We start from the raw sequence: 24,588 nt of genomic DNA, 5'->3' as shown, positions 1-24,588 counted from the left end.
CTACCTGAGAGTCCAAAGAATATTGGAAGTATATTCATCTAATATGAAACTGTACTGATTCCCTCTAAGCTCTAACTTGTGATGTGGATGAGAGTTGTCAATTATTTTGGTTTACTAGAACAGTCGTTTAGGAGCTAGCAGATCAGATGACAAGACAGACAATTGATCAGCCATTTGTTAAATATGCTGTAGCCTGTAGACAAATAGTAGCTTCTAATTGGTGAATATATGGTGACACAGATCATTCCTGTATTGTTAGGACCAAACTATTTGTCATCTACGTTAGGTGATTTATATATTTTATTTTATACATAATTATATATTAAAAATGAAAACATAGTTATTATTTGAAAAAATAGAATTATTATATAAAATACTGAATAAATAAAATTTCCCCACAAAATTAATGGAAAACAGAAAATTATAATTATAAAAACTGAACTGAATAATTTAAGATTTAATTTCTCAAAAAAATTTAATAAAAATTGAAAATGAAAAATAATTTATTTTATCTACCTTAAATGATTTATTTGTTTTATTTTACAACTATATGTAGAATAAAAGCATTATATGTTAAAAATGAAAACATATTTATTATTTAAAAAAGAATTGTTATTTAAATAAAAATACTAAATTAATTAATATTCTCAAAAATTAATAAAAATTGAAAGAGTGATAATTATTGTATGATGTTTGAATGTTCTAGAGTCCCATTATTGTTAATGTTTCTCTTCATATAAAATATTAAAGTATGCATTTCTCGTGTTTATATCTTATTCATAGATAACCTAGCTTTTGGTTTAGTATTTTTAATATATTCATGTAATTTGTATGCATTTTCTTAGCGTTTCCATATCTTTCATTTTTTTCCAACTTTCCATGTATTTCCAAAGCATATCCATATCTGTGTCCGGATCTAACTTATCCGATACAATATCCAATACCAATACTTTGATCCTTGATTAACACCATGGTTCAAAGTATCGATACGATACACCCGATATGGGGCATACCGTATCATATTTTTTGAAAAAGATACAGTCCGAAACACCTATTTCCAAGTGTTTCAGACCCCCAATTTTTTTTAATAATAAAAAATATGCTAAAAGCTTCCCAAAAAACCAAAATGCAAAAGAAAAAACTAAAAAAAAATAAAATTTCAGCTGTTTCTAAGTACCGATACAATACGACCGAAAGTCGTATCGTATGGATACTTTGAACCATGATTAACACTCTGTTTGGAAAGAGTACAGATACAAATATGTAGAGTGCAAAACCTTATACTTTGCATTATTTTATATTCCTAAATTTTGTATTTACATTGTACATTTGTATTTGTACTCTTTCCAAACTAATGGACAAATGTAACGCTAGTTTAAACAGCTATCATTGGTTGATTAAATAGAAACATTAACAGCAGATCAGGGCTCATATTTACATATGCACTTGCTTGTGAATTCATGTCAGCAGATTTAAAAGAACAGGTTTTAGTCCCATATCACAATGTATGCTAAAGAAGACACGTCTTTATTTACATTTTAGAAGTAAAAAGAGATACATGTCAATACATATATCCACATATGACACATTAGACACATTTTCTATTGTGCCAAACTGTGCTTGCTTCAAGTATATACCATTTTCTATTGTGCCAAACTGTGTTTGCTTCAAGTATATACCATCGAAAAAGCATTACCACAAATCTTCACCATAACCATTAAATTACACAGTTACACTGCCTGTTGCCTGAAGAATTACTGCATTTCTAGGCAACAGTGAAGAGTAAATCTGTTGAAAAAATTATGATTTTTCCTAGAGTTGCCACTGTACTGCCTGCAAAGGTCTAATCATGCTATGCATTCTGTTAAAACCTAACATATCATCAGTGTCAATGATTTTTCATCAGAAAGCTTGTGTTGTCTCTATTTCTTTTTCCTCAAGTAGGAGGAACTTTTTCATCCCTTAGAAAGAACGAACGGCTTTGAAATGCATCAAGACTGCTAGATAACAAACTGCTGAAGTTGATACTATCTCCGCTGATGATTTGCCGAGATGATGATAAGCTCAGATCCGGGGACCACAAAGAATCACTCTGCATCAGGTTATTAAAGGAAACAATCAAGTTACCTGTCTATACAATATCAACTAACCACTAAAATTATTGAATAAGGGAATCTAAAGAAAAAGTTCAAATACCCAATTGATGTCTGGCATCCCAAGGCTGTTTTCACCATTATCTGCTCCTTGCCTTTGGAGCAGTAAATCTGCTTTAGGTTCTTCAGTCTGATCATGTGTGCTTCCAGTTTGTGCTCCCTCCTGCAAATAAATTTTTTTTATCAATAACAGAGATTTCATTAATTGATTAATTGTTAAGAAAACATCTAACGGGAAAATTAGGAATATGGGAACAAACTCTGAGGAATGTCTACAATCAGAATAATGTTTACTATTTCTTCTTGTGCAACAAGAACAAACCATGAGATGCCAAAGAATGTCTATCAACATAGTGTTTAGTCATGGTATGCAGGTACCAAAACAGGGTGCACTGTGAACAAATTCCAGATTAGGATATTTCATAGGTGAAACTGAACTGATCATTTTAACCATCCAAGAAATCATCTCAATTTAAATGGCAAGAAAGAATATCTAGCATCCCAAGGACTGAAACATCAGATAGCTAGGGTCATCCACTGGGTTGACATGCCCTTCTTATAATCTACTAGGTTACCAAAGGATTGGTGAGTCCTGTCCTCCCCATCTCTACCGAATATGAACCATCCATTTAATCTATATTTTGGACAATAAGGTATAAAGATCTGGTATCTGTCCAACATCTACCAACACTAGAAACAAATGCATTTTAACCATAACAAAATAAACAAACAAAAATTGAATAGCCAAAATTCAAATACAACTCCCGGGATTAATGGTGCTTGAATCTGTATGACAAATTGACAATTTAATGCAATAGAGTTTTTTGGTAGTAGTGCAGTTGGTTGGAAGCTAGCAAATTGATCTTACACAATTATTTCATAGTTGTAATAATAGTAACAAAAACAAATGGAATCAGAGAGCACACCTCAACCAAAGTGGGAAATTTGAATGGCTTGAGACTTGCAACCTGACTACAAGCTCCACTTCTAGATGCGGCCACAAACTCTTTTCCTGATGAACATAATTTTTGAAATGGAAATGCATGGCAAGTTTCTTCTGCATCAAAGATCGATGAGTGTGACACATGAGAAGATGGTGTTGAGCCTTGAGATCGACCATATATATGAGCAGCTATAGCAGCATCAAATGAATCAGAGCTGAATGGAAGCTGCTGCAAAGATGAACCCCCAATTGGCATTGGATCACATCGATTAACGTTCCCCTGTAGAGAGGCTTCAGACAGCAAACCCCCCATGCTTATGTTAGTTAAGCTATCAGCCCAACCTAGCGATGATGGTGTAGCAGTGTTGCTTGCTCGCAGATTATCCTACATATAGCAGAATAAATATAAATCAGAACAAGTAGTAAACATGTACATTACAAAACAGTAATTAAGTAGAACTGTTCTATCCAATGGAATACGCCTATCAAGAGTTGCATTTAGCAGATGAGAAGCAGGGATTGGCCTCAGATTCGAGCTAGTTACCTCAAGTGGTTGTTTATCTCCATTCATACACTCCATATTTTCACTGAAACTTTTATGTATGTCTCCAAATTGTGAACTACCCCCAATGTTGTTAGATGTAGGAGACTTATTATGAGGTTTAGATTCTAGATCAGAGAACCAGCCATACCTGATTGAAAGAAATGTCCAAGTGAGAAAGTTAAGTTGGATAGATCTTTTTTTATCAATAGTTAAGTTGGGTAAATCTTTAAGTTTAACCCCAGAATAAACCTCATATAATGATACCTTAAACGAAAAATCAGAGGTTTGCCGATGGCTTCATATACATCTGTTGCACTGATAGCACTGTCTTTCAGTGTCCATCTTCTGTGACCAGCTAAATTTTCCAGCCGAACATTGTATGGTAAAAGCATAAGCTCCCCCACAGCAACGCTTGAACTGCCCCACTTGTTATGGAGATGATTCAGCACTGAGCCTAGCTTCTTGCGAGCTCTTAGAGTGAGCTCCAAGTGTGGATTATGACCATCCTGCAATAGTGCATAAGAAATTAAGAATGACAAAGTTTTGCCTTCATAAACTTACCATGTAATAGATAATGAAAAGAAACTTTCTAAATGATCAAATGCTTTAGATTTCTTAATTTTACCTTCTCCAGTCCTGTGCGAGTGCCTTCATCAATGGGGAAAAGTTGTAGCCTGATCTTTGCAGAAGGTTGTAGTGTCTGTCCAAGCTCAGTCTCAACTGTAGTCACTATATTTGAGTTGCCTGTTTCCTTCACTGGAAGCTGTTGACAAATAGTTTGGGCTGAGGAAGGTACAAGGTGCTCATCCTTTTTAGTCAAATTAGCATCACTTTTCCCTAGAAAATGAAAAGACCATGCAAAATTAGGTAGTAAAGACGGAACAATGAAAGACATATATTGATGTATTCACCTTGATATTTGATAAGCAAGCTTAAGAATCTTAATTTATACGTAAGATGCACCCAAAGTTGAGCTAATCCATGGAAAAGATGTTACACAAGCTTTTTAAATGACTCTTTCAATTGAGAAAACCAATATTCTGATTTCTGACTGTGCTGAGAAGAAAGTTATACACCAAAGAGAAAATTGCAAGGAAATTCTTCCAAATTGAAGAAAGGACTGAATAATAGAACTTGGATGGCACATATTACCTGTTGCTTTTTTCTGCCGTCCACCAATTTTCTTCACAGATGCTTTGGTTCTGGTGCAACTAAGTCCTGCATCTGCCTTGCTCTTTACAGAAACCTCGCCTGTATTCTTTTGCTGCCTAGCAGTTTTCATATCAGAGCTCAGCCTAGTGGAACATAAAGCCACTGATCAGTATCTTCTTCCCCTTCAAGACACACACTGCTTCAAACCCCAGCCTCTAAAATCAAGGGGGCATGAAATTTGAGAATCAGCATGTCAGGTACATTAGGAAAGGGGAAAAAAAGAAATGAAAAGAAAAAGGAGAAAACTCTGCCATTAAAAAAAAATCCCATTTTTACTATTCTTATCAAATTCTACTTTATTATTTTTAGAATTTATATGAGGGTGGGGTAAGGCTGTGTATCCCTCCCCAGACACTGCATTGGCAGGAACCCCGTGCACTGGGCTGCCATGAACTTCATATAGATTTCTGATGGAAGAATTCAGTGAAGAGGAATTGTTCAATTCATCATCATCATTGTCATCAATTCCTTATCCCAATTATATGGGGTCAGCTACATGAATCCAGTTTTGTGAATCAGTTCTATTTAAAGCTATATCCACTGTTAAATTACTAATGCTTAAATCATTTATTACTACTTCTAGTCATGTCCTTTTTTGGTCTACCCCTAGCTCGTCTAGCTCCTTCAACTTGTAACAAATCACTTCTTCTAACTGGTGTTGCTGATGGTAATTGTTCAAGTCTAATAGAGAAGTCATGAGAATATCATTTATTAGTAACATTACAGTAGGAAACTGTGATATGGGTTGCTTCATCCAAACCCAGCATGGTCAAGAGTCATAAAGAACATATCCCAACACAGCATCTATGTAACTTTGATGATTGCCATCCCTAATATAAACAGCAGGTATGGCTTGTAAAGCATTATTTCAAGAAATTTGTGTTATACTGTTGTCTATCATTTCATTATGAAGAAGCTTTTTTTAATAATGCCAATCATTGCTGAAATCATAGGCTGCAGTAATTTTGCCTAGTGGAATATGTTCTGTATCATTTTATGAACTTTTACCTGTATTCTTTTGCTGCCTAGCAGTTTTCATGGCAGAGTTCAGCCTAGTGGAATATAAAACCACTGATTAATATCTTCTTCCCCTCAAGAAATAGGGCTGTTCATAAGAAGATCCAAACCGACCAACCCGGTCTGACCCAACCCGAGTCGGCCAGATTTTCTTTAGTGTCAATCGGTTTTGGGTTACTAAAAAGCATAAATCGATGGCCGGTTCGGCTTCGGTTTCCACACATGAAAACCGAACCCGAACCAACTTAGTTCCTAGTCAGTACTTAGTAGTTAGTGCCTAACTTAGTTTCTACTTTCTAGTTACTGATAGTTTCTACCTTATAGTTACTTATAGTTTCTACCTTCTAGTTACTTATAGTTACTTCTAGTCTTCTCTTTAGGAATGCCATTAATGGAAAGCATTGCAAGACAAGGAATGCCATTAATAGCTTCTTGCATTTTTTTGGAAGGTTTAAAGAAAGGATCCCATTCTCTAAGGTCCTTTACACCAAATAGGTAATTACAACTAGGTGTCCTTTTTACTTAGATTAGAAGCCTTCTTAAAAATTCCAAATTCCAGTCTTCTTTTTCTAACAAAATTTGACTCTCTTTTCTTGGTAACTTCTAACTTGGTCCGCCCTTACTCCTTTAGCCTCTCAACTCAAGCACTCAAACCGACTCAAACCAACCAGGTTAGTTTTGCCTAACACAGGGTCGGTTTTGGTTTCGGTTTCATTTTCAGACAACCCGACCAGCTCGGGTCGGTTGGAAAAACAGCAGTAAACCGACCCAACCCGACCGGCGAACAGCCCTATCAAGAAACACTGTGCTTCAAATCCCAACTTCTAACGTGACCTCACTCCTAAGTTCTAACAAAGTAGCAAAACCGTTGTGAAATGTGGAAAAGCCCCTTAAAAGGAGTAGCAGATGCTTTCAATGCTAAGATAAAGTTCTAGTAAATTTGTCCTCAGTGATAAGTAGTTGTGACCAAATTGATGTTGTTGACTGGTGCACAGACCCAACAAAAGGCAATTAACTGTACAAAATACTTAGATAAGGTGCCATGCTATCACAAAATTGTATAGACAATGGAATTATCTCTACCAATGAAGCAAAATGAAGACTTATTTAGTATACACCTTAACAACTAACAAGCAACCCGGGCTTCAACCCAGAAAGTTCTGATCAATACTGGGACACTAGCACCCATGAAAATTGATGAGTTAATAGATTCAAATTGTTCACCAAATTCAAGTTCTCCAATACACGCACAATCACACACTTTGTGTAGAACAAAGAAGAGAAATATCTAATTCCCAACCCTTCCCTAATTTATTTTCTTTTGATTCTATAAAACTTACATCAACAGAACTCCCCTAAGGTTCTGATATTTTAAAAAATTGACTTGAAGAAAAACTGAACACCGGTAACCACATTTCCCTATAATCTAAAATTGCAAATCCTAAACAGACAGCAATCTTAATGTAACGGCCCCATTACCGATTCATACCTTAATCATGTTTTCATCATAAAAGTCGAATCACATTTCAGTACCATAATTTTAGTCACATTTAGAAGCTAATTTCTTTTTCCTTCTACCCCCCCCCCCAAAAAAAAAAAAAAAAAAATCAACGAAAAGAAAAACTCTCTAAAATAAAGTAACAAATTAAGGCTTCTACATCCACTTTCAATTCCTCTTCGATATTCCATTTTTTTGGACGACGCCGCGACGAGACTGAACGAATAGCCCAAGATTGACACTTCTAAATACACCACCACAACTTAATGAAAACCCTAAAAATTTCCTTAGATGAGGGTTTCAGGGAAAAAGAAAATATTTACCTAACACGTACATTCAATCTTCTAGTAACCAGAGCAAACCGCCAACCTCTATGTTGCATCCGTTCACATCTATGTTAAAGCCCATTTGTATTTACAGGTTTTCACTTCATTTCACAACCGATACTAGTTTTAGTGTCTTCATAACCAAATTCGACCTTACAAAATTGCAGAAGAATCCATTTTTACTTCTTATATATTGTATATAAAAATCTCATTCAACCAACGTGATCTTAAAGGCCAAAACCTTGCTACTTACAATCAAATAATTCAAGATGTACCAAATTGGAATAAGTTGCATTCGAGATCGATTAAGCGGGATCCTAGAAAACAGTTAGAGAAAATGATTGCATACCTCTCTCGATCTTAGCGGTTCAGAGGATCAGAAAAATAAAAAAAATCTCAAACTCCCACAATCCCTCGCTTCCAAGTTACAATTTCCAAAGACGAATGGATGGCCAGAAGAAAGTGAAAGGCAAAGAGAAGCCACAAAGGATATGTTTGGAGAATTTGCTGCGCTCCTCCCGGCCCTGGTTCACTCTTACATTTTAAATAAGGCGGCTTCCAACAAAATTTTCCCAAAAACAAATTTGCCGCCTCTTTGTAAGACCTGTGCTAACATCAGGGGGAGTGAGCGCCACACGACAGCCTAAAATCACAAAATAAGAAGACGTAACAGCCCTTAAAAGGATTTTGTCGTGCTGTCTCGCTCACTCCCGTGGCGCAAGCAACGTAACGCTTCCAGGTTGTGTACTGTATTTGGTTTGAAATAAAATATAGAGACACCTTTAAAAGACCTTTCCCTCCCTATTATTGATAGGGCAGTTTCTTTACTACTGATCGGGGTTTCGGGTGCGTTTGGGAAAACTTGAAATTCTGGGGAAGGGGATGGTATTTGTCCATCTGCCCCAGTTATATTATACAATATAATATATATTAATATATTATACTATATTATTATAAGGAAATTGTTTAAAATTCACTATTCAATCACTTTTTAGCACTAGTGATTAAGTACATGCATTGCACGTGAGAAATTTTTCTTCAGATTAATTATTTGAATTTTAGATATATCATAGTTAAGATAGAAATTAAAAATTAACAAAAGTAATAATATGATTAAAGATAAACTTAAATGCTTATACCAAATAACAATTATTATTATTATTATTATATTTTGTGTTCTATTTCTATCTTAAATAAAAATAACTTTTATTTTAACAATTATTTTTATTTAATATGATGAATATAACATTAGAAATGTTCTCAAATGTTCTTGACAAAATTCTTTACATTTTCTTTTTTTTGTGTTCTATGTTTTATTAACTATTTATTATTCAATTATGACATCATGGGTTTCTTAGAAAAGTTGGATCATTGACCCACCATCTAGATAAGAAAATAACTTTGTTTTCAAATTAGTTTTAAATTAGGGAAAATTATAGTTAGCTAGCTATACAATTAAAATTAAGCTACAGGTTAGTCTAGAAATCAACAAAACTCTGAAAATGGACTCTACTTTTCAAATTATAAAAAAACAAAAAGAAAAGCTTGCCATGTCATTTGAGGCTTATGTGGCTATTGCCAACATGGGGCTCTTGATCCATGTTGGACATAACAAAAAGCTTATATTGAATTTGCTCTTGAATGCTAGGTGACTGGAAAATAAGAAAATGGTTTTTTGTCTCTCTCTCTCTCTCTCTCTCTCTCTCTCTCTCTCTCTCTCTCTAACCACACACAATCGGTTTTCTCTCACAGAGTCGTCTCGCTCTGCTCAATGACTATGTGATTTGAAAATAAATAAAAATGTTTTTCAGTTTTTGTATTTGTGTTTTTTCTATTAATTTCTCTCATTCTTTCTCTACCTATCATTCTCTCCCAATCTTTCTTTTTCTCTTTCTCGGTTAATATCTCCTTCACTTGTAATTTATATCATTTCCCCTCAGTTTCTCTCACACCCATTCTCTTGTTCTTTTTTTATTTATTTTCTTATACACTTATATGGTATTAATCGAACTGTATAAAAGAACATGAGACCAAACTTGGTATAGTTCAAAATTCATTACACCAATTTCATAAAAGTTCATAAGAAACTACTAGCTATGAAATTTACACCAACTTGATTGTACATGTGGTTGGTCCCTTTAGTTATTTTATACGGTTTGATTAATATTATAAAAGTTTGTAAGAAAAAAAAAACACAAGAAAGGTAGCGGGAGAAAGATTGAGGGAGAAGAAGATGTTAACCAAGATGGAGAATGAGAAAGAAGAATGTGTGTGTGTGTGTGTGTGTGTGTGTGTGTGTGTGTGAGAGAGAGAGAGAGAGAGAGAGAGGGGGGGTAGGTTTTGATTTGGCTACATACTAAAGCTGAGAGAGTGAGCGATTGAGAGATGATTGCGAGAGTGAGAGATAATTGAGGGAGATCGAGAGACCAAGAGAACAGGAGAGAATTTGAAAACCTATTTTTGGAATAGGCTTTTTTTTGTGTGTCCAACATGGATTAAGAGTCCCATGTGGTCAACAACCACATAAGGCTCTGATGACATGGAATGGGTTTTTATAATTTGTAATGTAGAGTCAGTTGTCAAAGTTTTGTTGGTTTTTGGACCAACCTACAACCTAATTTTAAATGTATAACTAGCTTTGACTATAATTTTTCCTTTAAATTATATATTTCATTTACATTATATAAATAATTTTTACCTATCACACTTAATTTTTGTTTGTCCATGATATCATTTGACCCAAACCACTAACCCACCACCCAAAAAGAAAAATAGTTTGATTTCTAGGTTGACATTAAATTTTGTTTTACATTTCCATCATTGAAAAAAAAAACTTATGTATAATACTTATTTTTGTTCAATATAATGAATGCATAATATTAGAGATGTACCCAATATTTTATTTTTTATAAATATTATTTATTAATCCATTTGACTCCAAATAATTGAATTTCTTGCCCACCACTAGGAGGGAAGAAAATGGTTTTGTTTTCAAGTAACTTTTCAAAACATTTATTTTTATACTATTAAAAATAATATTATGGATTTAATTACAAGAATTTCATGATGAGAAAATATATCTTAAATATAGGATTTAATGAGTCAGAATAGGAAAATATTTTTATTTTCAAATGGTTTTAAATTTTACATTCAACTTCCATCATCAATAAAAAACGTTTCTTATTTATCATACTTATTATCATTTATTTGTGGCAACATGGATTAACCCATTTGACCCAAAACGGTTTAATTTCTTACCACCTCCTAGATGAAAACTCTATTTTTTCTAGGTAGATTTAAAAGTATAAGCTTTTATGTTATTGGAATTATTAATTTATTAAGTATGGATTTAATTAATAAAACTCAATGATGAGAATAAACAAAAATAACTTAAATATAAGATTCATTGAAAATGAATGCAAGTTAATAAATTAAATATTTGATTTATTAGAGGGAATTGAATGCATTGAATATCATAAAATTACCTCTTTTCAACTCATTTAATATCAATAACTGATCGCCTTATTTGCAGTCACTTTTTATCAATAAATTTAAATGTAGAGGGCTAAATTTTGTCCTAAAAAAATTTCAGAAATATTCTTAAGGCCATTCGTGCTTTTTAAAGTAGTATAGATTTCTCTTAAGCTCACTACAACTTTTCAAAACATCCGAGCCCCATGTCAAAGAGTTTTTATTTTCCAAAACTCACCTTCCATCATATTACAGTTAAGGATCATTAACAAAATTCGTCCATGTAAGCAAATAAATAATATATATGACCAAAATACCCCTAAATGATGAATGAATTAATTTTTGGCGATTTTATTGATGGCATGAACTAGATGAATTAGAAGCAGCTGTGCTTGCAAGGGTTTCTTGTATCTAGATATGGAAATTTGACTCGTACCCATGGGCCCCACCTTGCCCCACCCTGATCGTGGCCGGTTTTTTACCATTGATCGGGGTTTGGGTCGGGTTCAGGAGAAAACTGAAACTCTGGGATTGGGGAGAGGACCCTGCCCCAACCCCGACCCTGACCACACCCCAACTATATTATATAACATTATATATATGTGGTATATTATATTACATAGTATAAAATAGTTCTAGGTAGGTTTAAAAAATAATTAATAAGTATAGAAGTAAGAATCACCGAGACAGGGCAGGGCAAAGTTGGGGATCCGTAGGGAATGGGGATGGGATTAGGATTTTTAGCTCTGTCAGTATTCGGGGTGAATAAGGGGCTAGGAATTTGAATTTGGGGTTCAGTACAAGGTAGGAAAAACCCGACCCTGCCCTACCTCGTTGCCATTCCTACTTCTATCTCACTACTCCCAATCCCTCTGTAAACGATCAACCCACTAGGTTGCCTTACCCGCCCTGAATTCGGGGTTGCTTCATTGCATGCCATGTTAGTCGGGGTTAAATTTGGTTGTTGGGGGCCAATATCCTTTCTTGTTGAGAGAGTTTTTGGGTTGGACACGTTCACAACAGTTCACCAATTCACGAGCATGCTTTTATTTTTACTGAAAATAAATCAATGGACAATTATTAATTACCCACTCTCATGGTAACATGACCAACCTAGAAACTCTCTCAATAGGAAGGGTTGTTGGCCCCCAACATCTAAAGTTTTTCCATGTTAGTCAGGGGTGAGAAGGTGATGCAACTTCTAGAGAGTGGGTTGAAGGCCAATGAATATGAGCGGTTGAGGAGGAACTTCAATGAGTAGGGGTGATCATGGGCTGGGCTAGGTTTTGCACTTATGATAAAAGGCTATAGCTTAGGCCCAGGTCCGGACCGACCAGGGGTTCCGAGCCTGTAACATAAGCCCTAGCCTATGTCTACATGGGCCCGGGCTAGGCCGGGCCTGATTCCAGACCAATGCCTTTCATATATAAAATATTACATGTCTATAATATTTTTATATTAAATGACATAACATGCATATAAACTTTTATTTTATGTATTATATAATATGAAATATTAAATATAATATAAATTATGCATGTCATGTTATAATATTTATATATAAAATATATAATATAATGTAAAATAACATGTATACATGTGTATACATTATACACAAAATGTGTAATTTAAATATATGTGGGTCAGGTCGTGCTTAAAGTATTAAGCCCAAACCCGATCCTAAAATTTGTGGGCCTGGGCCCGGATCGAGCTGAAATGATCACCCCTATACTGGATGCTTTGGTTCGGTATTCAAGAGCATATTGATTTGGTATCAGGTATGATCCTTCAAATAGTATTTATGGTATGGATTTTTATGTCGTTCTAGAATGCCCGAGATATTGTGTTGCTCGCCAAGTTTGCATCAAGAGGAAGAAACACAGGAAGAAAATGAGAACGAGATAAAAGTGCTGTATGAATGGGAGTTTCAGAAAGAACAATGTAAATCCAGGACGATGTCGAATTGCAAGGCTCCAAGAGCTTTTCAGGGGCCAGGGCTGGGTTCAATTGTTTCCTTCCTTGCCGATGCTCATGTACATCGATTAACGAAAGGGAAAAGGCAGAAAAGACAAGGACTTCCCCAGCTTCGAATCCAACAAATTCTTGTGGGACTATTTTTGCGCAATGGTTGCTAGCCTTAAAGGAGGGTAACGAGAAGTGGAAAGAGGAGTTGATAATTGGAGAAGAAGAGAAGAGAAGAATCTAAAGATGGTCCATGTGATTAACATTGAAGAGAAAAGGAGAAGCAAAAGAGGTAGGTGGCAAGGAAGAAGAGGGGAGAGTGAGCATTTGCGTTCTGCCCAAAAATGCTTTACTGTTTATGAGATGCATATTTGATACAGAGGCTAGTGATACAAAGATGATGACGAAGTTACTGACACAGGTTGATGATGCGCATTTCGGAAGCTCCCAGCTGGGTGGCAACTTGGATGCCGAGCTGATGGATTCCTTGCTAAGAGGCGATTCATATGTCGAGTTGGGGAATTTCCTCATCGGGAAATGACTCAGATGCCAAGCTGACTAGGCCGTTCAGGTGCCAAGCTGAATAAACCGGCAAGTTGTATATACTTCCAAAGAGCTTTGCAAGGAGGCAATGTGAGAGTGTCCCGGGTTTCTTTACCCAGGGTGGGCACTCCGATGCTTAAGTCAATGAATCAGAGATTTTATGAGAGAATTGAAAGTAAAAAGGGCTGCGAGATATGAGTTGCGCATCTTACTTCATTTTTTTCTTCTTCTGTCAGGTTGGAGGCTAGGCCTTTATATAGGTGTTGCTTAGTGTGAGCTTCATGCATCGCATTTGAGTTCTCCGAGAGGTCGTGCCCACCCGGTCCGAAGTCCACGGAGGTAGTCGTATACATAGACTAGCCTTCGCGCTTTGCTCGATCTCATCCAAAACATTCGGTACGAGGGCCAACTTTTGAGAGACCTAGTAATGATGGGTCGTGCATGCAGAATTGGTTGGCGAGCACGTCTCGCAGGTCGCCACCTGGACCTTAATCAGGTCGGCAAGCCCTCGAGAGTGGTCGCTCCTGGCATTGAGGTTACTTCGGCCAGTGACGAGGTGCTACAAATTGACCCTGGACGAGGTGCTTCTAGCCTGCCTAATTTGTGGTCGAGGTCGCCAGGTCAGGGCAAAGACAAACCACGATATGGAACTCCAAATCATCACTTAGGTGGTGTTTGCATGTCATCCAACTGTTATAAGATGCCATGTGTCATGATGTCATTAGAGGGCCAAATCCACCCTCATCAATTACCCCCCACTCCCGAGATGAGAGTAGCTCGACAAAAGGAGTAGATTGTTCCTTTTGGCCCATAATGATTGATTCAATAAGCTCGTAGTCGCAAGCATCGATACAATTTGCTCCTTAGGTCAGAAGCGTCCAAGTGTTTGCAGCCTTACACAGGACCTTGCCATCTTGATTGTTAGGACATGAGAGAGAATTCATCCGCTCAAGGAGAGGTGGAGTAGGTACCCCAAGGACATTTACCTTATTAGGGATGCAACCATCAAGGGGTTCTGCAATCCGATTAAGTACCTCAAGAGCAAAGCTCATCATGGTGTCTTCAAGAGGGGGTTCTAACTATGTGACTACCTCGTCAGGTCGCTCCACTCAGGTAGACTTCGAGCAATGTCCTTAAAGCCTGTTTCTCGACAAAGTAGCCAGTGAGGTCGATGTGGAGCCTAAAACCGAGGTAAAGGTCGACTGTGAAGAGATCGACGATTTTGCAACGATGTTGAAAATGAACTAGTCTTCCCTTCGTTTTTATTTTTGGTGGCTGACATCCTTTGAGATCAATTCAAGTGTGCTTCCAAGCTAAATAAACGGGTGGGCCGAGCTTTTGAGGTCAATCTTCCTGTTGCCGTTGAGGTGGACAATCATTCTGTTGTAGCTTTAAAGGTGGTTGCTTCTATGTTGTCATTTGGGATTGGGTTCTCTTGGTAGGTGTTTGCGAGATCATGGCATACATGTATTGCACTTGCTCCTGAAACCATTGGTTACCTAATCCTACTGGAGTCATGGGAGGCTCACCTAGAGGGGGTGTCTCTGTTGTCCACGGGCCACCTACTCTCATGGGAACTACGAAGGGTTTGACCTGCGAGGCCAGTTCCACATCCAGTTCACTTCCAACTCTCATAAGAGCCATATAGAGCTCGAACAGTAGCGAAGCTTCACAGTTCGGTCTGGGAGACAATCTGGGCTAGATAACTGAAGCTTGCCCAGGCTAGTTGTTCATGTTTTGCTCCCCTTGTATGTTATCGTTGGCTTTGGCTAGTAGTTTGGTGCCATAGCTACACTATATCAGTCTGCTAGTCGTCTACTCATACTGAAGCCATAGGGAGCTCGACTTGTGGGGGAAGCTCTACTAACTATAGGTCACCAGCTCGCCTGGGAGCCTTAGAAGGCTCAACATGCAAGGGCGTCCGTGCAGTCCGTTGGCTGCCTACTACCGCGGGAGCTACAAAGGGCTCGACCTGTAGAGGCGACCTCGCAAAATAGAGCTGATGAGGCCTTGTTCGGGCTAATTGTTGTTGAGAATGAATTGAGGTTGATGGGGCTTCTTCATAGTCTGTTGGCTGTCAACTCTCGCAGGAACCACGAAGGGCTCGACCTATAGGGGCAGCCTCACTTCGAGGTTACTATAGTCGGATTGCTAGTTGTCGAGGTCATCCTGTTGCTATTTATGAATGCACATAACCGCTCTTCCCGTGTCCACATCTGGAGATCCATGCTTCATCTCATAAAACTATCACACTTCAATCCTGGTGGGACTGTTGATGGCTCTACCACGGGTAGAAGGGCGTTCACATGAGGTGGCAGCGTGTTTATTTGGGGTACTAGGAGTGCTGAGTCCGATGTGGTTGCTACTGATTGTCACAGGGGGGTTCTCAAGGTTCATCAAGGATGCTCTTGCCCTAGAGTAATTGATTCTTGTTCTTGATGTTGGTACTACTCAAAAATGTCATTGATTTGATAAAATCAGGAATTAGAAGGTGAAAACATAGCAATCCAGAATTGAGAAGTCAACATTTTAAAGGTGAGAACTTAGCCTTTTGTTCTGATTCCCGCAGATGGTGCCAATTGAGAATAAACATTTCGGTAGCTCCCAGCAGGGTGGTAGCTTGGATGCTAAGCTGGTGGCTTCCTTGCTAAGAGGTGATTCAAATGTCGAGTTGGGGAATTTCCTCGCTGAGAAATGACTCGAATGCCGAGCTGACTAGGCCGATCTAACTGGGTCGTTTAGGTGCCGAGCTGAATAAACCGACGAGTTTTATATCCTTCCAAAGAGCCCTGTTCAGAGTGTCTCGGGTCTCTTTACCTGGGATGGGCACTCCGATGCTTAAGTTAATGAATCGGAGAACCTACGAGAGAGCAGAAAGTAAAAAGGTTAGAGGGCTACGAGAGTTGAGTTGCACATCTTACTTCTTCTTTTTTTTCTTCTGTTAGGTTGGAGGTTAGGCCTTTATATAGGCATTGCTTGGCGTCTCTGAGAGGTTGTGCCCAATTGGTCCAAAGTCCACGGAGGTAGTTGTAGACGTAGACCAGTCTTCGTGCTTTGTTCAGTCTCCTCCGGAATATTCGGTACATGGGCCAACTTCCGAGAGGCCCGGTAGTGACGGGTAGTGCATGCAGAATTGGTCGGCGAGCATGTCTTGTAGGTCGCCACCTGAACCTCAATTAGGTTGGCAAGCCCTCGAGAGAGGTCGCTTCTCGTGTCGAGGTCACTTCGGCCGGTGACGAGGTGCTACGGGTTGGCCCTAGACGAGGTGCTTCTATCCGGCCTAAGTTGTGGTCGAGGTCACCAGGTTGGCGACAAAGGCAAGCCGCCAAGTTAGGACGAAGACGAACCACAATTTGGGACTCCAAATCATTGCTTAGGTGGTATTTGCATGTCATCCAACTGTTTTAAGATGCCATGTATCATGATGTCATTGGAGGGTCAAATCCGCCCTCATCACGGGTTAAATTTAAAAATGGTAATCTATTAATACCTGTTAATTTGTTCAACATCAATTTAATGATTGGAACGTTGAAAAGTTATGGAGAATTTAAGAGAAATTCTGAAAAGTGATGGTGAGTTTTAGACAATTTTCGATTATTATATTGTTATTATACTATATTTTATTATAATATAAAATAGTTTTAGATAGGTTTCAAAAAAAAATTATAAGTATACAAGTATGAATGACAAGGGCGGGATGAGGCAAATTCGGGTATCTCCATTCCCTACAGGGGTAGGGGTGGGTTTAGAATTTCTTGTCCTATCGAGGTTTGGGGTGGGGCATTTCAGTTCAGGGTTAGGGACTCGACCCCTGCCTTACCCTATTGCCGTTCCTACTTTTATGGTTGCAAATGGTATGTGGTTACAAGTATAGTCCAAATTTGATTCAATTATAATTAGATCAAATATGAAGACATCCCTATCCCATCCAATATAATATAATTCGATTCAATCTAAATATATATGCTCACATATACTTAAAATTTATAATATATGTATTTTTGAAGTTGGTCTGAGTGTTGTATTTATAGATGGCAATTTGACCTGTCCCCGTGGGCCCTGTTTGACCACTAATTGGGGTTTGGGGTAAACCCAAAACTCTAGAGGTTGAGGATGGGGAATACATATAAATTGTTAATATATGCTAATATATATTATATTATATAGTCTAGGAAGGTTTCAAATTTTTTAAATTTATAACTATACAAGTAAGAATGATCAAGGTGGGATGGGGCAAAGTCCCGCAAGGATGGGGATGGGGTTAAGAATTTTAGCTTCACCAGGTTCAGGGCAAGAATGGGGTGGGGAATTTCAATTCGGGGTCAGGTACAGGGAAGGCAAAACCTAGCCCCACCCTGTCCCGTTGCCATTCCTAGTTGTGTTTTCACTAAATTATCATATATGCAAGTTGTATACAAATAATTTTCAATTCATTTTGTTCATAAAATATATATTTTATTAATAATATATAATATTTTAATCATTTTTAGTCTAATTTATTTATACCATTTAATATCTGATTGTAATCCGAATTCAATTTGAATCTGCTAGATATCTGAAGGATATGATTTGTATATGCAAGTTGTATACAAATAATTTTCAATTCATTTTGTTCATAAAATATATATTTTATTAATAATATATAATATTTTAATCATTTTTAGTCTAATTTATTTATACCATTTAATATCTGATTGTAATCCGAATTCAATTTGAATCTGCAAGATATCTGAAGGATATGATCTGATCAAATTTAAAAATAAACGAATCAAATTTGGATGTCCCTATATCCGATCCAATTCAATTCATTTGCAGTCCTACTTCCTTTCCCTTTCCCTTTCCCTTTCTTTTCTTCCAAACCAAACACAGCTTAACCATAAAACATTAAAAAACTATAAAGTATAAAGTCAAAACCCTCCACCTCACGTTACGGATAAAGTCAAATTTTATTACTTTTACAGTGCTACTTCGGCAATAATTTTTAAATGAAAAAAAATCATTAAGACACAAGGGACTATGAGAGTAGGAATAGGCTGATCATTTTGAGCCCAGCCCAGAAAAATGGGCCTGGGCCCAATAAAGATATCACCAACTCTAGTTCCCCTAAAGATGTTATCAAATGAAAGCTTGATTCTGGAAACTAATGGTGGATGCAATGGCATTGCAATGCAGGTTCTGAATGAGAAGAATGAAGACTTTTCTAGCAAATGCCTGCTAAGGTCATCGAGGGGAAACGCTTCTTCTGAATTCCTTGGTAACTAAACTGAATGAACTTCCTGTACTTTATCTTTGACACTAATGTACTTACTAAATATGGAACAACTTAGTTGTTTTACCCCATCTGCTCAGCTGAGCTAACCAATCAAAGATTCTTTCTTGAAATCAACAAAAAAAAGTAAAATATTTATAGCGTCTCTTTATGGGCTTAACGGTTTAACTAGCTAGGTTGACCATTCAGTTTCAATGATCTGGATTTTTATTTATTTATTTATTTATTTATTTATTTATTTATTTTTTTTGGGGGGGGGGGTGTAAACAGGAGCTTCCATTAACACAGATGTAAGCTACAACCAGGAAACGACAACGAGACAAACCAACAACAAAACCAAAAGAGAGGAAAAAGAAAAAAGAGGAAACAAACACCTAACTACCAGAGACACAGAAGCTAACATCAGACTTCAAAACTTCAGAAAGCCAGAGAGGGGCTGCATCAAACTTCCGGAAACTACCCTTCAAACCACGAAAACAAAGAGTTATGTTGCAATGAGCAATTTGCAAATAAGGCAGTTATGCAAGATTTCTTCCCCCTGGATTATGGGTGAAAACAAGATGTTTGATAGGAAGCATTGATGGTGTAACTGCATCATATGATTAAACAGTATGAAGTTGCCACGATTAATTCATGACCTAATGACTTTTAGAAACCAGTATATTGCCAATAAAACCCATCCAACATCAAGACCCAAGTTCAAGTGCATCAAATGGCTAGAGCTCTTGCACAAATGACAAAATCGTACCATGTACAAAGGAAGCAGAAGCTTAGAGTGCGAAGAAATATTAGAATAGATACAATAGACAGCCATAACAAAATTTGTTTTAGATTAGGCAACAAAAATGTCTGACAGCCAGATAATTTACTGTACAACAAAGCCAAAATCTTCATCTCTTACATCAAAATCCATTGAAAAATAAAATGGGGATGACAGAAACTGTAATTCTACGACTTGTCTTTCACCTGTTTTATCTTCAAATGGAATGGCTTTAGTTCAAAACTCAATTTACTGGGTTTACGCAAAAATAATGTCAATGCCCATTCAATCAACTAATCAATTACCAGTAGTCCCCGCATGAACACTTTCCATCACTAAAATGATGAAACCTGTTGGAGTCCCATAAAACTATTTGGCGCCCAACAATCTTGGATATGTATCAGAAGGCAGAGTGACAATCAACACAGACACAAAGGTTCTTCATGATCCTAATAGGCAATGCTGATGTCCAGATAAGAACAAAGGCAACTGCAAGTTTCTCACTGTGACAGCTAAGCAGTTCTTCTTTGTTCTCTACTTCAAGATCATGCATGGCATATTTTGTCTGAGGCACATAACCGGCATTTCTCATTTTACTGTTCAATTCCTGCAACTTTGCATAAATCTCCTCTGAACCTGGGTGAGATTTATCTCTAGCTACAAAAACATGAACCCCATCCTTCATGGTCACCCAACTACACCCAGCTTCCTTCTTCACTGCTGCCTCCCTCATTGCAGCCCGAGCCTCTGCAACATCTTCCCACTTGCCACCAGAAGCATACATGTTACGAAGGAGGACATAATTCACAGCATTTTGAGGTTCCAATGCCAAAAGATTCTCTGCAGCCCACCTCCCCAGATCTGTTTTACCACCATTTGTGCGACAGCAAGCCCCTAGAACAGTTCTCCAAATAAGAACATTGGGGCTCACTGGCATGCTTTCAATGGATTCCTTTGCCTTATTGAGCTCTCCAGCTCTGCTAAGGAGAACCACCATGCAAGAGAAATGTTCCATCCTTGGGGTCAGACCATATTTCTTGCTCATGGACTCAAAATGCTCAAAAGCTTTGTTAACTAACCCCACATGGCTACAAGCTGACAAGTGACAAGACACCAATAAAAGTAACATGATCTGGTGGTTTTCCTTCCTGCAGCATCTTATCAAACAGCTCTAGTGCCTTCACGCCATGCCCATGCCTTGCATAACCTGATATCATTGAATTCCAAGAAAACTCATTTCTCGCGGGCATCACCCCGAAGACCCTTGAGGCATAGTCTATTCTTCCGCATTTAGAGTACATATCAATAAGTGCACTCTCAACTACAACATCAGATTCCAGGCAAGCCCTTATCCATCGAGCATGAATTTCCATGCCACGCTCTAATGCTGCAACAGAGCACATGCACTGAGAACTGTTGCAAAAGTGAAACCATCCAGTCTCTGTCCCTTCTGCATCATAAACTAAACCAAATCCATGGCCTTTGTCAAGAGCCCATTATGTATATATCCAGAAATCTGGAGTTCCAGGAAACTCTCTCTCCTATCTGACATTTTTGAAAATATTTTCTCACAATCATCCATTTCCGCACACTTCCCATAGCAAAAGAGAAGTGCATTCTCTATGGTGCTATCATCTGCAATACAATGCTTTAGCACTAAGGAATGAATTTGACGCCCCAGCTCATGAATTGAAAGTGTTGTTATTGCTGCAAGAACATTTAGGAAGGTCACTCTGTTTGGGCTCCAACCAGCTCGCATCATATCCAAGAAATGCTCTATAGCATGGCGAACATAATCTTCTGTATCGGCTAATGACCCAATGATGGAATTCCATGAAACTTGATCATACTCTGTCATAAGAGAAAACACTTTCCGGCAACCAGTGAGATGGCTGGCTTCTGCATACAAGGCAAGAAGCGAATTTGAGACTGGGGCATCCAAATCAATACCTAATTTGATTCCTTCACAGTGAATTTGTGCCCCCAGTATGATGTTCCCAAGCTTGCACATGAACTCAAAGCGCTAATTAATGTAAAATTTGAAGGCATGAATCCACTTCTCTTCATTCCTTGAAAGCTCATCACTGCCTCTTTGAAACGTCCATTTTGGTCAAGACCAGAGATCATGGAGTTCCACGACACCAGATCTTTAACACTCATGAAATTGAAAACCTTGCAGGCATCGCCAGTGGCAGCATATTTAGCATACATGTTCACCAGCCCATTCTCAATGGCAACCTTTACGTCATTGAGGCCTGTTCTGAGTACAAACGCATGAACCTCTCTACCCTTCCTTTTCCCTTCTTCTGACACCTTAAACTCAGCACAAGCACCAAGAAGAACTACATAAGAATCACAGTTTATCCCCAGCAGGTCTTTTGTCTCAATGAAAACCTGGGTTGCTGCTTCTCCTCTTTTCTGCCTCACCAAACCCCATTCATGGAAGTCACATTTCTCTCACTCATTTTTTCAAAAATCTTTCTAGCTTCATCAAGTAAACCAACCCTCGAAAATCCACTAACCAAAGCGCCACCTAGAATCCAGATTTTACGGCTCGGGCAAACATCTGCTCAAGTAAACACAAACTACAATCACTGGAAGTTAAATGAGCCGCAGTTATGAGGCTACCGAAAGTATATTCAATAGGTTTAGAACTGAACCCAGAATCCTCCAACTGCCTTTCTGCGAAGAGCTCAAAGGCAGAAAAGGCATATCCCCTTTGAGAATAAACAGGAATAATGGAATTCCAAGATATTGAATTTTTTATCTGTATTTCATAAAAAACTCTGCGAGCATATACTACTGATTCCAATCAGCAACTACAATACATTGAAATCATGGCATTTGAAACTACAACGTCCAACATGTACGGGGTTTTAGAAATTACAGCATGGACTTGCATTCCAAACCGAAGCCTACCAGGCCCAGAATCCTGACAAACTCTGCGAGCATATGCTTCATCAGGCATGTGCCGATGGATATAGCCAGAAATCAATCAAGTCCACGTAACCGCATTTTTCTCCCGCATTTCACCAAACAACCGGTGGACCGATGTCACATTACTCGTTCGAACATATAGATTAGTGAGTGTATTAAACAGGAATATATTACCGACAAACCCATTCTTGATGATTTGAGAATGGAGTCGTTCAGCATCTTCAGAATTAGAAGAACCTTCACACTTACGAATTAGGCACTCGTATTTTTCAGAATACGAAAACGAATCACAAAACGGTTCTTCACTTGGAACTGGTGAAGAGATCGGAATTCGAAAGCGTAATCGAGACTTTTTGTACCGGTCAATCAACTTCTGCAGTGGGATCAGCGAAGACGGTGAGGTTTCAAAACTGATTATGGATTTTCAAATTTACAAGGTTTTCTGCTGGAACAGATGAAGAAGTCGAAAGGCTAAGATTGTTAGCGTTCAGATTTGGTTTTAATCTGTAAGAAACCTGCAAATCATAGTAAGGTAAGCAGAGAGGATTTGCTCATGGTTGCCGCGCCTTTTTCAAATTGGATTGGTCGGCCGTTGATGAGTTCAACCAGACTCAGCCTTCGGATCCGGATGTAATCAGAATGAGTGATAATAGCTGTGTGACACAGTGGGGATGTGTTGTGGGACGTTGTGGGGGCAGATTTGAACTCGACTTCCATTCAGACGTTTTTGTTGCCTTACGCAAAAATTATCTATTATGTTATTATTTTTGTCAAAATAATTAAAAAGAAAAACCTTTGAAAGCCGAGAGGTGGGAGAACCCAAAACGGCAGAAGGTTGGAGAACTCATCGGAGAACACCACTATCTGTGAGTCATTCAGCAACTGATCAGCTACCTCCTTGAGTAACCAGTTATCTGTAGGAGGTTGTTCCGATTCAGTCAGTAGGCGATGAGAACCCTGTCGAGAGAAAGGTGAGCACAATGGGTCCATTTTTCTTGTTTGAATGCTTTCGACAATGTTTGTTCTTTGTCACCAATTAGAACTCCGGCTATGGTTATATCCTTTGTCTTCCATGGGCGGGAATTCCATAACCGACAATGGTGAAGTTGAACAAAAGGCACTGACGGGTAGTCTGTATTGGCTGGATATTCTCAACAGATTGAAAAGGGGCTGAATCGGGCCTTTGGAAACCCAAATGGGAAAACTGAAATTGGGGTGGTATTTCCAGTTGTGGCACATTGAATTCGTGGGAGAAGTCCTCAAGTCCATACAGATGTGATTGAAAGTAAGGACTGTTAAAATCAGGGAATGGTCTCTGGCTCAACGTGAGCAAACGATTATCGCATTGTAGAATCTTCTCATAGTGCTTCTCAAGAGTTCCTTCAAGGAATTGGAGAAAGTGCCTCCTGAATATTGGTGCTTGGCCTCCAGTAAAATCCAAAGCATGCTTTCGGGGCTGAGGATTTGCTTCCTTGAAAAAGAGTGGGGGACGGTTCAACTCAATTTCTAGAACCCCAGGCTGTTTCTCGCGAAAGATTGCTCTGATCGCAGAAATCTCTGCCCATTGGATCTCAATCTTGTTCTTCAGCCCATTTTCCAACACTTACCACACCGGTTTTCGTTTTCCATAGCAACATTTCGCTATCATGTCACCCTCGTTTTCGACTTTCTTTCCCAATTGCCAATTCTGAAAGGATGCTGGGAAATTTGAAGCCCCATTTGGTGCGTCTTTCTGTGCGGCAAAAGATAGGGCGTCAAAAAGACGTGGAAAAGCCTATTTTAGGCTCATTTCGGGATTAATCTTGTGCGAAAGACTCAAAACAACACATGTCTGTCAAACGATCTTCGAACTACCCAGATGTCAAAAGTTCAATACATCAGATCTACGAGAAAATCTTCTGTCAAACGGACTTTCATTTTTTTGGATAACAAATTGATCTGTAATCGTCCTTG

General features: G+C 38.1%; 1 protein-coding gene and 1 pseudogene across 3 annotated transcripts; both read right to left on the bottom strand.

Moving 5' to 3' along the window:
• Window positions 1–1,508: 1,508 nt before the first annotated feature.
• LOC148851530 (TSL-kinase interacting protein 1-like) lies at window positions 1,509–8,439 on the bottom strand. Of its 3 annotated transcripts, none has more exons than XM_088942736.1 (8): window positions 8,043–8,439; window positions 4,793–4,935; window positions 4,266–4,477; window positions 3,905–4,146; window positions 3,641–3,788; window positions 3,080–3,481; window positions 2,197–2,316; window positions 1,509–2,092 (listed from the first exon to the last, which is right to left on the bottom strand). In XM_088942736.1, the coding sequence occupies exons 2-8, from the start codon at window positions 4,920–4,922 to the stop codon at window positions 1,937–1,939; spliced, it is 1,410 nt and encodes a 469-aa protein (XP_088798862.1). In that variant the 5' UTR covers window positions 4,923–4,935; window positions 8,043–8,439; the 3' UTR covers window positions 1,509–1,936. The 3 variants fall into 3 exon arrangements, with proteins under 3 accessions (XP_088798862.1, XP_088798863.1, XP_088798861.1); XM_088942737.1 differs by having other exon boundaries at window positions 4,793–5,007; window positions 8,043–8,240; XM_088942735.1 differs by lacking the exon at window positions 8,043–8,439 and adding an exon at window positions 7,691–7,807.
• Window positions 8,440–19,751: 11,312 nt separating this feature from the next.
• Window positions 19,752–23,625, bottom strand: LOC148851529 (putative pentatricopeptide repeat-containing protein At5g09950 pseudogene; annotated as a pseudogene).
• Window positions 23,626–24,588: the final 963 nt, after the last annotated feature.

The sequence above is a fragment of the Nelumbo lutea genome, chromosome 5 (assembly GCF_056320005.1).
Source record: "Nelumbo lutea isolate HS-2025 chromosome 5, American lotus-T2T, whole genome shotgun sequence".
NCBI lineage: Eukaryota > Viridiplantae > Streptophyta > Magnoliopsida > Proteales > Nelumbonaceae > Nelumbo > Nelumbo lutea.
This window is presented reverse-complemented; position numbering and strand designations above follow the sequence as displayed.

Bases quoted from the DNA above. Each gene is read 5' to 3' on its own strand.
- LOC148851530 (XM_088942735.1), bottom strand. From the start codon at position 7,749: ATGCAACATAGAGGTTGGCGGTTTGCTCTGGTTACTAGAAGATTGAAT. The intron at 4,147-4,265 runs GTAAAATTAAGA...GCACTATTGCAG, and splicing joins CTCGCACAGGACTGGAGAAG to GATGGTCATAATCCACACTT. The intron at 2,093-2,196 runs GTATTTGAACTT...AACCTGATGCAG, and splicing joins GGATGCCAGACATCAATTGG to AGTGATTCTTTGTGGTCCCC.